We start from the raw sequence: 16382 nt of genomic DNA, 5'->3' as shown, positions 1-16382 counted from the left end.
TGCAGGCGCATTGCTATCAACAATTCTGGCCTTGTAGTTCTGCAGCTGAGAAGGGCCTCCAGGCTGGACACTTCTCTCTCTCATATGTCTTCAATAAAATCCTTGAAAACCTACAAGCGCTTTATTGTTTGAGTGGGGGACTGACACCCATCTTCCTTTAGTTGTCAGGTTGGGAGATAGGGGGAGGTCTCACAGGTGGAATAGCCTAGGCTTTCTTCATCCAAACCCGGCACTGGCTGTATCCTCAAGGAATTGGCTGAGGGCAGCTGAGTTCAGAGCAGAGGGGATTGATAAAGCAGTCAGCCAAAGTGATATATTGGTTATTGACCATTTGTAGAGGAGTGCCAGACTCTAGGGGTGAGAAATTAACTATCACAGTCTTGGAGATTAAGGATGAAGAATGGTGATTGCTTGTTAAAGAAACTGCATTCTCTTCATTAATTCTAGCCTAAGGCTGAGGAAAAGAGGAAAGTTGTGGGGGATTCTGGACCAGCCTTAAACCAGCCTGATGGGATTGGGCTATGCAAAGTCTACATAGTGCAAAACCCTTGTAGTGCAAAACAGGTTTCACTAACCCTGGCCAGAATAAAAACCCATCTCCTTCTCAAAGTCCTGAGTAATTTATGCAGGCAAAGTCAGACCTTAACATCAGCAGACCTTAACAATCTGCTTCCCCTCCCCCTTCTGTCAGTGCGCATTTTGTAACAGTGAGAGAACTACATATTCGGATGGTCGCTTCTCCAGAATAGGCACCTAGGCATTTCTTGTGTGATCTGCATACAAGAGTCATCAGTTTATAAACGAGCCATCAGTTTCCAGAACATCTCAGACTTCGTGGGTTGCATACTGTTTTCAAGTTGTTCCTTCTGCTAGCGCTTCCGCTTCTATTTTGAAATGGCAAATGTCTTCAGTCCGAGCGAATCTGTTCCGGTCCCTCTCTCGACCACTGCAGACCTGGAAGGAAGAAACTGATGAATGAGATTGCTCTAATCCCCATTAAATTGTGCTCGTCCTGCACCAACCCAGGGCCAGTGCCCGGCGCGCACGTGCTGCTTCAATTCCAGCGAGGATTCCCCTGCAGGCGCTTGAATGAGACCGCACGTGGCACTGCCCCCATTCAAGATATTCTCTCTCTCTCTGGCTTTCCGATGCTCTTAATCAGAACTCGCAATCAAGCTCTTCCTGGATTTAAGTCGCCAGGGACGGATAATCCCGGGCCAAGCTGTCCCTTGGCTTTAACCCGAGATGAGCTCGGCGGCCAGGGGAGGCGATGCTGCCGCCTGATCCACTGGCTCAGCCCCTCCGGTCGTCAACAGCGAGCCCCGCCAGGCAAACCGAGGCAGGGAGGTGGCGGGAGGGGAAAGAGGGCAGAACCTGCTAAGAAGCTTACCTCGGGGCGGATGTTGGGAGGCGGAGGGGCCGGCAGCCAGCCGGGGGGAGCGGGGAAGCCCTCTCGCCCGAGCGGGAGGAGGTGCGCGGAGAGGGACAGCAGCAGCCTCTCGAGGTGGCGGGAGAGAGCCGAGAAGGGGCGGCACGCCCTCCCCAGGCTCCAGGCACCTTCCCGCGGCTGGATTCCGGCCAGGGAGCCCCGCAGCTCGGACTGAACGGCAGCTTCTTTCTCCGAGCTTGCTTGTTTTGCTTTCCCGGCGGCGGGTGATTCTTCCGCGGGCTTCTCGCCTGTCCCCTGGCGGGCGCGGGCGGCACTCGTTGCCCGCCGACCGGCGTTGCTTTCCTCCTCGCCCGCCTCCCATGCTCTCAGGCGAAGCGATGGCGAAGATCAGGGTGGCTTACGAGTACACCGAGGCCGAAGACAAAAGCATCCGGCTGGGCTTGTTCCTGATCGTCTCCGGCATCGTGTCGCTCTTCGTCTTGGGCTTCTGCTGGCTCAACCCGGCCCTGCAGGACTTGCAAGGCAAAGCGGCCAACTGCACGGTGCTGTCGGTGCAGCAGATCGGCGAGCTCTTCGAGTGCACCTTCACGTGCGGTGCCGACTGCAAGGGGACCTCCCTGTACCCCTGCCTCCAGATCTACGTCAACAACTCCGAGTCCAACGCCCGGGCGCTGCTGCACCAGGACGAGCACCAGCTCCTTACCAACCCCAAGGTAAGCCGAGTGCCTCCAGGCGTGTGTGAAGAGGAGGTCGCGCAAATTGTTTCTGGTTGCCAACTACGAAGTTTAAACCCAACATGCCGTTGCTTTGGGCCTCCTCCTGGATCCTTTACCCTTTCCCCCCATCCTGATCTGGGGAGGGAAGGCAGGCAGGCAAGGATAGGAACCGGTGGTGTTCCCACGGATGGTTGCCGCGCGCGGTGTTGCTGAGCGGACGGAGCAGTTGGGAGGACAGCGCCTGTTGCGCTATCCCGGTCCCCAGATGGGCCGGTGGCTGGGTTGGGCGCGGGGTGGCTCGGAGAGGTTTGGTGGGACCGCTCAGTTGACAGAGAAGGCATCGTGGCCCTTTTAAGTATTTGATAGGCTGTCTCTTAGAGGAGGGCAGGAAGCTGGGCCCCACTCGCAATGATGGGTACAGGTGGAAAGATGCTTGCTGGACATTAGGATTTATCCTTTTTTTTTTAAATTTACAGTGAGAGTAGTTCAGCAGTGAGAGCCAGCGTGGTGTGATGGTTAAGAGTGGGGGGTTCTGACGTGGGAAAACAGGTTCAGTTCTCCAACCCTCCACATTCAGCCTGTTCAGTGACCTTGGTCACTGTTCTGTCAGAAGTCACAGTTCTCTTAGAACTCTCTCAGCCTGCACAGAGGCAGGCAGTGGCAAGTCGCCTCCAGCTGTCTCTTGCCTTGAAAACTTTATGGGAGTTTTCATCAGACACCTGTGACTTGACCACACTTTTCACCACCAGCAGTGGAATGGGCTGGCTAGGGAGGTGGTGAGCTCCCCTGCACTGGAAGTTGTCAAGCAGCTGCTGGATCAGTGCTTGGCAGGGATCCTTTAGGCTGATACGCGTTAAGCAGGGGATTGGACTAGATGGCTTGCCTGGCCCCGTCCATCTCTCGGATTCCGTGATTACTCCAACTCAGGGAGGTGTGTATTATGATGTTTTGGGATCAAAGACAGCTGGCAAATCTCCTGGCTTCTTCACAGTGTGAGAGAAGCTTGCCAGCCATCCCTCCTAGCAGCACTGGCCCTGGCATCCCAGCCCAGAACACAGTGTACATCCTGCATGAAGTATGGCCTTTATTAACTAGATTCTCCACCTTATCAAGGGGGCTAGACCTTGCCAAGACTAGTGACACCTGTGCCTTTGAGGAGTGGTGGAGAAATGGGAGTTTCTGCAGAATCTTGCTGGGGGGCGGGGGTAGGAGGGGAACCTGCTGAAATTCTACAGGGAGGTGGAATTCCCAAGGGAAGTCCCACCCTCCACTGTGCTCCATAGTCAAATCTCCTTGCAGAGTCTGTCTTTAGTGCTGGAATATGTGAAGTAACAATCATCACTTGGGTTTTGTGTTTCCTTTATTGTCAGAATCAGTGTGACGTGGTGGTTAGAGAGCCAGACTAGGATCTGGAAAGTCAGGATTTAAACCCCCAAACTGCCTTGGAAGCTTGTTTAGTGACCTCGGCCCAGTCACCCACTGAGCCTGTCCTACCTCAGAGAGGTTATGCAAGGATAAAATGGAGAAGGGGAGACTATTGTTAAGACAAGTGAGCACAATCATGGCAGTCACACACACTCTGCTTAATTAGCCCAACAGGTTTGTGAAGATAAAATGGATTGCTGCTGTGGAGTAAGGGTGGGAGGGATAAAATGCAGTAATAATAAAACTCTGGGAGGTAAAACTTTTCTGATTTTACAAACAGAGAAATGAATTTCAGAGGCAGTGACTGGCTGTCTGCTAGTGAGTCCAGGGCAGATGTAGGCTTTGCTGAACCAAGCACAGTTGCCTTGAGCAGATTTGCACACAAATGCTCCACACTCAAATTTCTGACATAACATGAATCATGGCAGACACCATTCTGTTCTCCCCCCCTGAAATCAATAGACAACATCATAGTAATGAGTTTGCATCCCAGACCACATGCTCTGAAGCAGTCTTTTCTGAAAGGTCAGCATGTCCACACACGAAGATCCAGTTGCGAATGATGGCTGTAGCTGTAACAATAATGCAATATCCGGCACCATTCCTGAGCACCAGTAAACTACCTGCTGTTCTCTCCATCATAGGGATTTGAACCCAGCTCTCCTGATTCTAGAGAGGACTTGCTACCAGCTACTTCCAAGTCCTCATTATCATTTCTGGCTTCTTTCCATTGCATTAGTCATAAAGATCTCAAATTTCTAAAGTGCCCCATGAGTCCTTTTTCTTCCCATTTTTTTCCTTTGTCTTGGCAGCTGATATGCCTGCTAAGAGTTTGGCATCAAAGTGGTTATGGCTTGTGAAAAGAAGTTGGGTTTGATTAAGATGTCTACTCAATTTAAGGGAAGGATGTATCTGGAAGCAATGGGATCTATTAGGGATGGCAAAGGCCCAGATGACTGACCAGGGCAGAACTCGGCAGCTGTTTCTGTGAGGTACCCAATGCAATAACTGTGGTGTCACTCAAAAGCAGTGCAGCCGCCTTAGATGCAACTGGTCTTCTAGTTCTATGGAGGGGAGAAAGAAAGAGGGAAAGGCTATTGGCAGAAATAGGAATCAGGAAACTAGCCAAGGGAGCACAATGCCTTTCTGCTTAGAATTAAATAAAAGAGTTTGCTTGCTGCTGGCCTTCAGCATAGTTTCATAAGAACAACAAAACCAGAGGTTATGCTTGATAAGGAGGCACAGCTGGTGTTGGCACACTGATAGGTTTTCTTGTGAAGATCCCCCTACCCTACCCTCCCGCCAAAAATAAGAAAGATAAAAAGAGATATCAGAGTCACTCCATGGTTAAAGGCAGAAGCCATCTAATATCTTTTTTTGAGCAATGAAAATAATGTAGTATGAGTTCTACAGAGATCTTCATCAGGCTGCGTGCAAAAAGCAGGAAGGGGAGGGCTAATCTTGAGGCCAAGATATTGAGGCGTCTACATGGTGGAGGGACTTATCTGTTGTTGTAGTATCAATTTAGTGGCATCCATTTTTGCATCTTCTTTCCAGCATAGTAGGAGTGCAGCTTAATACCAGTTAGGTACTACTTTTTAGGTTTTCCTGTGTGAGGCATCTGTTTTGGAAACATGTGTTCATTGCTTTGCCACTGTAAATTCTTTGCTGTATCCTTGGGATTTTTTGGTGCGGTTGCATGACACCTTGTGATCAACTGTGCAAGTAAGTTGTCATGCCAGAAAGTTTAACAAAGTTGTATAGAACAGTACTAAGAGTGTGTGCCGAAATTTATGAGGTAATAAAATATCTCACAAATTTCACGTATGATATTGAGGGATTTGTATAAAACATCTCTTAAAATTTAATAATAGTGATATAAAAGCAGGAGGACCTTGTTTCTTTTTCTCTGGTGATGGAACACCTCTTTCTGCTGTCCTTTGTATAACATGGAGATGACAAATCAATAGCTGAGAGTGCACCCTGAGTGATGGGTGCATGCGAGAAGATTTTAAAACAGATCGCTCTGTCATGCACCCAGCAAATATTCTGTACCTTTCCTTGTACCCATGTACAGCAAATGGATGTACATTCTGCATGTATATACATTCATCTGTATATAAGAAAGAGCATTCACTTTGCAAATAGATTTGTGAACTAGTACTTGTATGAGTTAAGATCACAATCCATATATATATTATAGGAAATGAATAAACTGTGGCAGCAGGTGAATTCAACAGTATATGAGTTCCCAACCTCAATAACTCTGTGAAGTGGTTCAGTGAGGGCCTGTTATTAAACGGGGCTGGGCTACTTTGTCAGCTGATGTCTCTATGAGTAAGAGACAGGAACTGAGATGTGAAATGGTCATGGCTCTCTATAGATTTTAAAAGAGGCAAGAAGTGTAGTGAGGTGTGACAGTCTGACCTACTTGTAACCCTGAACCTGTGTGTGAGAGAGGTAGGCACTGTACAAGTGGAGACAATGTGTCACAACAGTTTTATGAGTTGGGGGAAAAAACCCTGCATGTGTTTCATAAATACATTCTTCTGCTTCCCAAAACTCTGAGCTTTTCTGGGTTTTAAATTTTCTTGTGACTATGCCAGTGGTGGGATCCAAAAGTTTTAATAACAGGTTCCGATGGTGGTGGGATTCAAACAGCACACACGCACCTCCAGTCCCTATTGGGCAGGGAGGTTGCTTTAGTAACCCCTTCTCCGCACTCAGAAAAAATTAGTAACCACTTCTAGAGATATGGTGAGAACTGGTTGGATCCCACCTCTGGCTGAGACTTCCTTGAAGTACTCTGGCTATAAGCACATAAGAGTAGATAAAAATCACTTTTAGCTCAGGCACCTTCCGGATCTATACCTATGTCCTAGAGCATATCCTTAAATGGGCTGTTGATTACCACTGAAAGCTCATTGCCTTGATAAAGTAATGAGACTGGCTGAAAAGGACTCACAGAGCTTTTTGCAGTTCAGCTTTTGCAGACTCATTCCAGCTCTTCTGGAATTTGAGTCTTAATTAGTGGGTTCTCCAATGGACTGCCAGTATTTCTCAGAAGCCTTATAGCTGGATTAGCAGAAGTTCTATGAACTTACTTCACTCCACCCCTCAATTCTCCTCAAATGGGAACTCGAAGCAGCTTACATCATTCTTGCCTCCTCCTTTCTATATCAGTCTGAGGTTGCCCAAGGTTTTCTATATCAGTCTGAAACTTGCCCAAGGTTACCAGCAATCTTCCATGGCAGGGCGGCATTTTGAACTTGTACCTCCCAGATCCTAGTCCAACTCTCTAACCTTAGTGATTTTGAAGAACTAGAACATGTCAAGAACCATGATAGGGTGTCCCTGAATGGGAAAACCTTTTAAAAACAGTAGTTAAGGATTAGAGTTGAGTGGTAGTCCCTGCCTCTTTTCCCCAACCATTGAGAATATATGGTCAAGATACAACGGGCATATTGTCCTAAACTATTGGGATGGGACTAAATTAGGAATCCAAACACAGTGTAGACCTAGGCTGTCCCCCCCCCCCCATCCTTCCTTTTGACTTCTCTGAGATTTATTTATATAATTTATTTAGATATTTATTCCCAGCTTTTTTCCCCAGTGGTGACTCAAAGTGTCATCCCTTATCCATTTCCTCCTCTCAGCAATCCAGTGAATTAGGCAGAGCAGAAAGAGTGTGCCTGGCCCAGAGGTGTAGCTCCAAGGGAGCCGGGGCGGGGGGGGGGGGGCGTTGAGCGACGCTCTAGGCATGCACTCTGTGGGGGTGCATGGGGGCATTCCAGGGGTGTTCTGGGGTGGGGTGTTCCAGGGTGGGGTGGGGGCGGAGGATGCACCAGTGCACTGGGCGCTTTCCCCCCTTGCTACTCCTCGGCCTGGCCCAAACTCACCCAGCAAGTTTCCACAGCAGAGTGAGGGATTCTGCTCTAAGCACTATAATCCACCAGCTCCCCCCCCCCCCCACACCGCCCGGCCACCACCATTAGTCATCTCTTGTCTTTCCTCTCCTTTCTCTTTCAGTCCTTTGTCTGCCTTGCTGCAACCATCCCCAGTGGCACAGGAAGATATTTTTGCAACATTTGGAAGATGAGGAAAAGTCTGCCAAGTTGTTGCAGGGCTAATAGGGAAAGCAGACACCAAAGTTGCCATTAGCTGAATGTTGCACTATGATCTTCAGCTCTGGCCATTCCTAGGGGCTTAGGGTGCTTTATTGCTAAATATGCTTGTAACATTTTGGGAGAACTTCTCTGAATGGTTGTGTTTTGAGACCTCCAGTTCATATGACTGGGCAAAGTTCCTTCATCTACTTTTGACAAGTTTCCTTGAAAAGTTTGTCCCTTACATTTGGCTGGAGATGGAAATTTTCTTATTTAAATGCTGGGAAGGTTATGTTGTGATTTATGGCAGTGTCTAGAGCCCCAAATCTGCAGCAGCATGTTGTTCATAAGATGCTGTTTGGAATGAAGTTAAATGCTAAATATAATCAAGGTCAGATATAAATGGCTCTAAAATTTTAGAGCACAAAAAGCTGGAAAAAAATCACAACTTTGATGAGGGGAGTGAAAACTAATCACCCTGTGGTACAGCTGGTTAAAAAAAATAGCCTTTGTGGAGCAGATTTGGCCTTGGTATGAAGCAAAAAATTGGCAGAAGCTTCTGGAGGGAGCCTGGCTTCTTACAGTCAATTTCTGTCTTTGAATGCCCTTTTAAAAGTGAGGTGGGGTGTGGATACCTTCTTGATTCTTCCACTTCAAATTCAGAAGTTGATTGGAGCTGGTATTCCTACAGGTGATGGTTTGTTTGGGGAAGTCAAATAATTCTTGTATTTCATCCATAAGGAAAGTCTGTACTCTCAGTTCTTTACCCAGAGGAGGAAAGTCTGGTGAACTAGAACCCTGACCATAGTAAAATTTTAAAAATAAATTAAAAATGATGACCATTATCAGCCATGTGAGCTCTGAAGGCTTCATCTTCCAGATTTGGAGGGTTTGACCCTTTGTGTTTCTATGATCTCATTTCAAGCTTAGTGCTTCTGATGAAGGCAATACTGAATGAAAGGGAAATGACTGGCTTTTCATGACCAAGAGCATTGATCATATCCAAGTGAGTAACTTCAGAGTCGATTTGTAACAGAATCAATAGACTTTTGGAAGCCTTGTGCCTAGAAGAAAATGTTGAGGAAGGCAATTGCTTTGTGAAACTTCCATAACCTCCAGAAGTCTCTTTTTTGCCAGCATCCTTTGAAAAAGAGGTTTGTGCAGAGCAGCTTCTCACATCTTTTAGAGCTGATGGATTAGCATCTGTGTTTGGCCTTTGGAAAACTGTCGTCTCTTGGCCTCAGCTGCCCTTTTTTCAGAATGGGGTGGGTATCACTGTTTGGTGTCAGGATTGCTGAGGAAGTGTACCTGGAGCTTCTTGAGTACTGGAAAATGCTATATAAATCAATTATGATGATGATTTGTAATACACAGTTTCTCCCACTTTAGTGACAGAGGCCCCTTTGATACTTGCATTCTGGAGTTCAACCACTCAAGCGCTTTGTAGGTGGCTGCCATAAGACTGTCACTTTGGGGAGTTTTTTGTTGTTGTGTACATTTTAATTTATCAGACTTTCCTATTGTTCATTCTGTACTATCTGCCTCCACAGAAATTACAGTTGGCTCTTTTTCCTGGTGGAGAAGAAATGAAAAAAAAATTCAGTTGAAAATATAAAAGGAAGAAACAACCTGCTTTGCCTTGATGTAACTGAGATGTAGTTGCTTGGTAACCAGAAACTCTTCTTTCTTAACAGCCAGATGGGTACAGAAGAGGCACCACGAGGCAGAGCAGGTGTAGAATTGCAATCCTGAAGTAGAAGGAGAGCAGTGGTGTGATGACGAAGGAGAAAGAAGTTGTGCATCAAGTGTTTCAGCAGCGTAATCCTGAGGACCTGGTGCAAGTGCACTTGTGCCGCTGCTTATCCATTCCCTAAAGGGTTTCAGCTGAGACTGAGCCCATCAACATTGCTAATGGCTATAGTCTTGGTCAGTCCAGCTCCTGCAGTCCTTTCTAACATGGGAGCTCTGCAAGCAATGGATTGTGTGGTGTATTCCAGGTTCTATCTAAACACATTCTGAAGCTTAATGTATGAACAAATCCCACCTCTCATTGGCATGCTTATATATAAAAAAGATGACAGCAGAGCACCAGGCAGGGGCAGGAACAAGAAAGCACACGCGCGCGCGCGCACACACACACACACAAATTACCCCGAAATATTACATACTCAGTTTCTCTACTTACCTCTTAGTTTGACGTGCTGTCTCATGACTCTGCAAATGGCCTGTAGTGTAGGCCCTCCCAGTTAAGTCAGAACTACCTTGTTGGCTGAAAGACTTGGGACCTGAATACATGATGCGCTTTTTCTGTGTGTGACCCTGGGCTAGGTCAACAGATGAGGACTGGGAATTCTGTGTTTGGATTGGATAATAGCATGTAGGGGCGGGGAATCTCCTTTCCACTTTCCTGATTTGAAATGGCCCTGGGAAATTACTGTTTGCTTCTAGGGGAAACTTAAATGTATGTGGAGGAGCTGCATGTAAATTTTTCCCAAAAGGACGTAACACCTCCCTGGGACCATCACGGGACCTGAGACCATCACGGGATAAGGGCGTCTGTGGGGGGAGAGGTTAATTTCTCCTCTCCCTGCAAGCACAAGTCTCAATCCAAACCAAGACTTTGATGGTTGAGAAGCACAAAACTCTAAGATCATGTCTGTCAACCCAACCCAGATACCCACCCTTGAGAAAACTGTATGGTGTAGTTGGGTCCTCAGGTACGCTTTGAATCACACAAAATGACCTATCTTCATGTATTGAAAATGTGATTTGTGGTCTTGAGCTTCTTCCTTTAGTGTCTGGATTGTTCTCAGTGCCAAAAATTTGAGCTTTTAACTGTAATGAGAAATCCAAGCAGAGCTGCAGATGGTTTTACGGAAAGCCTCCTTTCTCCTCATCTATTTGGAATGAAAAGTGAGTAGAAATGAGCAAAGTTATGGTTTTAATTAATTGAACATTAATAGAGTTTTGTATTTGTGCTGCAGTAACAGCTAATGCCTCTAGGCAATATTAACAAAGCCACAATATTTACTTTATGAAAAGAGACCATTATTCAGGGGAAAAAATGTGTCTTCTGAATGTTGCCATTAATCCAAGTGCGTGGGAAGAATGTGCTGTTTAATGTGGCTCCAGCACTAACTGGGATTGCTTTGCGTAGCATTAGGCTTTCAGGGCAGCTGCTATGATACGTCCTGATCCAGGATCAGAAAAGAAAGTAATTAAAAATAGAATTTGCCAATTTCCTTCATTTCCTATTAGAGAGCAGTTCCTGTATGCTCTCAAGTAATCCTTAGCACACTTATTTGAACACCTTGCACTAACATCAGTCCCACTCTAGATGTAAAAAGGAAGGAAAGAGTCAATCCTGGAAACAAGAAAGGAATAAAGCTTTAAAGAGTCCAGGACCCCTTTGATTTATTAAAGTCTAGTGTGATTCCTTCCATGTGAAGATTTTTCTCCCCATGGACAGTGAGAAGCCCCCACACTAAATGGGAGCATCCAGATAAGGTTGGGCTCAGTTCTATAGAAACTGTGTTCTAACTTGTTATAGTATGTTATAGTAGTAGTAGTAGAAGAAGAGTTGGATTTATATTCCCCCTTTCTCTCCTGTAAGGCAACTCAAAGGGGCTGACAAACTCCTTCCCCCCCTCCCACAACAAACATCCTGTGAGGTAGGTGGGGCTGAGAGAGCTCAGAAGAACTATGACTAGCCCAAGGTCACCCAGCTGGCGTGTGTTGGAGTGCACAGACTAATCTGAATTCCCCAGATAATTCCTCCACAGCTCAAGTGGCAGAGAAGGGAATCAAACTCGGTTCCTCCAGATTAGAGTTCGCCTGCTCTTAACCACTATGCCACTGCTGCTCTCACTGCTGCTTATAGATTGTAATGTGTATAAGGAGAAATGTTATATGCTTTCTTGGATGCTGAAATACAGATAGCATTTCCAAGTGATGGAAATTTGTTGATTTATAAGAAATCATCCCCTTTTATGTGAAGTTAAACATGTGAAGTTAAACATATGGAAAAACAAGAGTAAAAAAATGAGAAACAACGTAAAAAATCAAATTGAAAGAAGCAAGAGCAAAATTCGATGAACTAAAAGCTGAAAATACACATCCACAAAATAATCTACCTTATTTAAGAAAACATTATTTGGAACATTGCAGTGTGCTAGCACATAAATTAAGGAAAAAGAGAGACCAGAATATGATAGACTCTATTCAAAATTAAAATAGTAACATTAGAATAAACAACAAATGAATTTGCAAATGCTAAAAGAGCAAAGAGCCCTTCGGGGGTTGGGCGGGATATAAATTTGAAAAATAAATAAATAAATAAATAAAAAAGCTGTTTACATCCAAGAACCAAAGGAGCAAAAGACTGTAAAATTTATGAATGAAATCCATATTTCAAAATTAAAAGCAGAGGATAAGCAGGTTTTAGAGCAGCAAATTATATCAGATTAGCTTAAAAAGGCAATAGTCTAAAAAAGAATAAAACACTTGGAATTCTATTAGACTTTTTACAGATTGTGCCATTATTAGAAGCAATAAATTGTATTTTGGCTGATGTGAAATTTCCAAGGTTAGAGGGAGAGTGAAAAATGATAGGTATTGTTAAACCAAAGAAAAATCCATCTTATGTCTGATAATATTGCCCAACATGTCTTCTTAATTATTACTATAATATTTTAACATCAGTGTTAACTAATACAGTTAAAGGCATAATAAGCAGATATATTTTGAATGATCAAATGGGTTTTATATCCAATAGAATGGCCACAACACTTATAAGGAAGTTGTTAAACCCCAATTCAGTATGCAAAGTCCTCCAAATTTAAATCATTTCTTTCTTAGGTGCTGAAAAGGCCTTTGACAGAGTCGAACACAATTATCTAGTGAAATGTTTAGATGCATTTGGATTTGGTGAAAATTTTAAAGATTCAAATTCTTTAAAATTTAAACTCTGCATTTTAAATAATCATAAACAATGCATTATCTCAACCAGTCAAGCAAAAAGTGTTAAACAACCTCTTACCTTTTTATGTTAGGAAAACCCACCACAACCAAGATAACCTCTTGTCAGCATTATTATTCAATATCTAATTGGAGCTGCTAGCAATATTAATTAGAGAATCACCTAATGTAAAAGGTATTGCTATGAGATGAATCTATTTGCTGATGACATCATTGCATTTTTAGGTTCTAAAAAACTGGCCAGACTGTCTAAGAACTCTCATAAATGACTACAGAAATGTAGCAGGTTATAAATTAAATATCAAAAAGACCAAGGCACATTTTTTCAATGAAATGTGGAAAGTTTTTCTTCACAAAGCTGGTTAATGGGAATCCAGGCTACCAAAATGTTTGTATCTTATTTGGGAATTAAAATCAGTATGAACAGTGAAAAACCGTTGTATAAAATTATGCATGGGATAAAAAATGTTAGCAGAGAGACATTTTTCTCTCTTTCTCACAATACTAAAACCAGGGGGCATACATTGAAAATGCTGGGGGGAAGAATTAGGACTAATAAAAGGAAACATTTCTTCACGCAACGCGTGATTGGTGTTTGGAATATGCTACCACAGGAGGTGGTGATGGCCACTAACCTGGATAGCTTTAAAAGGGGCTTGGACAGATTTATGGAGGAGAAGTCGATCTATGGCTACCAATCTTGATCCTCCTTGATCTCAGATTGCAAATGCCTTAGCAGACCAGGTGCCTGGGAGCAGCAGCAGCAGAAGGCCATTGCTTTCACCTCCTGCATGTGAGCTCCCAAAGGTATCTGGTGGGCCACTGCAAGTAGCAGAGTGCTGGACTAGATGGACTCTGGTCTGATCCAGCAGGCTCTTTCTTATGTTCTTATGTTCTTAATTTTCTTTATTATAGATTCTTTTTCTTAAGCATTTATTCAACCATAAGAAGGTCTTTAGAGGCCTCTTAACCTAATTTTGTTTTATGGCAACTTTTGAGGAATCTTCACTACAACATAACCATTTGGTGATCCATTCTAAATGTGAAACATCATAGATTAATTTTATGTTAGGAATAGCTAAACCACTTTTATTCTGTGTTACTAATAATTTAACCCTCTTTTTGCTGTTCCATATAAACTCGTTAATTAGGGATTGCCAATTTTTTCTATTTTTTTTCCTGCTGTGATTATTGGTAAATTCAATAACATATAGCAAATTTCAAGTATTAGTATCATTTTCTGGGTGGCAGAAAATGTGTTGGCTGTCTTCTCACACTGCCTGAAAGTCCTCAGGAGGTGGCAGAACAGTGTGGTAGTAGTGCTGCCCTGGCCACTGGAGTCTTTTGGATGGGGCTGCCTGATACTTTATAAAAATTTAAATGTAATTCCATGGTTAAATGGGAAATATGCAGTATAAATGCACATAACACCTTGACTTTGAAGAATATCAAATAAATAATAGCAATAATGAATAGTTTGAATATTTCCAATTTATGAGCTTCCTGTGTAGATGCATGCATTCAGGGCCAGGGATAACAAGCCGGAGGAAACTATCAGTAAAAATCCGGAGAAGACACTTTCCAGAATTCTCGAGCTTTTATGCCAAGCAGTCAGTGTATCTAAACATTTGCTTTAATACATATATGAAAATAATAGGGGTTATGACATTTCTGAAGAAAAGTGGAAATATATCTTCACTAAGTGATTTTTCAGTTTCATTTGGATTACGAGAAAATTCAATAAAAATGTTATATCAATGGCACCTGTCATCACTTAAATTAGCTAAAATGTATGGGAGTATGCAGGATTATATGCTAGTCCTATAAATTACCAACTGGAGTTTGGGAGGGTGAGCCCAGCTAGCCCTGCTTCCAGCTTTACATGGAGCTTGGGGGTGGGGAGGGAATGCAGTTGTGAGGTATGTGCAATATGTCGCCCACATGATCATCAGGAGTGGCGTTTGGGGCTCAACCTCCACTTGCCTCCTTGCCATGCCATTGGCAATGCCTGGGTACCCATGCTGCTGCAACACCAGCACTCTTATCAGTCTAAGAGACCGCATTGGAGACCATGGGGGCATTCCTGGGGGCAGAGCCACACAGGAAACAAAGGTGGAGATTTGGGGAGCAGTCCCCAACTTACTTGTCCAACCTGTCGTGTCCAACCTGTCAAGGTTTGGTTGAGAAACCAGAGAAACTGTTAAGATGCTTAACTGGGGCTGTTTCTGCGCAGTGGCAGAAGTGGCTGTCTACCGGTGGAGGCATGAAACCGTTCGCACAGTCTCGTGCAGGTGGCGCTGAAGCTTCTGTGCACCACATGGTAGCTGCCTCCAGTCTGCGTATGTTGTTTACCTTCTCTTCCCTCCAAGGCTCCAGAGGGAGGAAGTGACATGCCTTTGCTGCCCTCTGATCCACAGGGGTCGGAGGGCAGCATGGGCGTGTCCCTTCTCCCTCTGGAGCCTTGGAGGGAAGACAAGGTAAACAACACACATAAACAGGCAGCGCTGGTGGGAAGATGCCACTTTTCAAAAAACATGCTCATGGAGCGTGTTTCAAAAACAGTGTTTTCACGCCATTTTTTTGGGGGGGGGGTAAGCATGATGCTGCTGTGCTGCAGCAGTGGCAACTGTGCGAACAGTGCCCCAGGGATGGTGTTTTTACTGTCCCTAGGGTGCTGTTTTTTCGGCCGTGCAGAAGCAGCCTGGGAGAACTAAACAACAGAGTGTGTGGACTTTGCTCTCCTGGCTGAGTGTTGGTACAGAGTGTAAAATGCTCTCTCTGCCTTTCTTACCACCGGAGCACAGTAGACCAAATATGCCTGGCCTGGCAGATAGAAGTATTGATATTTGTCTTCATAATCATCTGCTTGGTAGTCTTAAGAGCTAGGTGCTAGGCTAATGCAAAAACAACCTTTTTTGGACATTGTATGATGTTTGCTTTTTCTATCATAGCCTGATTTCATGAACTGGAAAATGACTTGTTTCATTTCATACAATAAGCTATTCTCAGGGATCATTATATATTTCATATTTTATGCCAGTATCCAAGCTCTAAATTCAATGGAATGCTTGCCAGGTTCTTGTCTAAGGGCAATACCAGCTATGTATTTCAGGGTCCCATAGATTTGACACAAATTTTTTTATTAATGGCTAATCTATAGTCTCATTTATCCTATGGAGCCAGATTGCTGTTCCATGTAGTAGTTGAGACTTTAGGTATTAAGATTGAAAGATGTAATGGCTGCCAGAAGGTACTGTCCATCTTTCCCATAGGAAAAGAAAAACACTTTATTGCTATTCTAGGGCAGGCTGCAAGTATCATCACAGCCTTGCATTGTTTCCAAGTTAAATATGCATCAAACATTATTATTCCAAGATATTTAAAAGACATACCTGCTGTAGTTCATTGTGCTGTTCTGTCAATTTGTATCTTAATTCTCCCTTTTGTAAAAACCACTATCTTTGACTTTACAGAGTTAATTGTAAACCTTAGTTTTTTATATTAGTAAGAGAAGGACCACATTAATCTTCATTGCCTGCTAGGAGATTGTGATATTAATGCTGCATCATCAGATTGAAATAAAATGAACATTATTATGAAGCTTAATAAGTCTATTTTAATAACACAGGATAACATTAGCAGGTTCTTATGAATACTGTCAAAATCCATTTATGTAGGTCTGTAGGTTTAATCTTGTAGGTTCTTAAAGACATATATGAAAAAAATTATAAGATTGATTTAAAATCAGGCAGTTTTAAATTTCAGGGG

The 16382-nt window shown here is 43.9% G+C and overlaps 1 protein-coding gene across 1 annotated transcript in view; it reads left to right on the top strand.

Annotated features, from left to right (window-relative positions):
* Nucleotides 1–1749: 1749 nt before the first annotated feature.
* KCNMB4 (potassium calcium-activated channel subfamily M regulatory beta subunit 4) overlaps nt 1750–16382 on the top strand; it is a 34377-nt gene continuing 19744 nt past the window's right edge. The window contains exon 1 of the mRNA XM_048501112.1: nt 1750–2103. Coding sequence (XP_048357069.1) covers nt 1750–2103 — 354 coding nt within the window. The remainder of the gene's footprint in view (nt 2104–16382) is intronic.

The sequence above is a fragment of the Sphaerodactylus townsendi genome, linkage group LG06 (genome assembly GCF_021028975.2).
Source record: "Sphaerodactylus townsendi isolate TG3544 linkage group LG06, MPM_Stown_v2.3, whole genome shotgun sequence".
Taxonomy (NCBI): Eukaryota; Metazoa; Chordata; class Lepidosauria; order Squamata; family Sphaerodactylidae; genus Sphaerodactylus; species Sphaerodactylus townsendi.
Note: the sequence above shows the minus strand (reverse complement) of the source record. Positions and strands in the feature narration are given on the sequence as shown.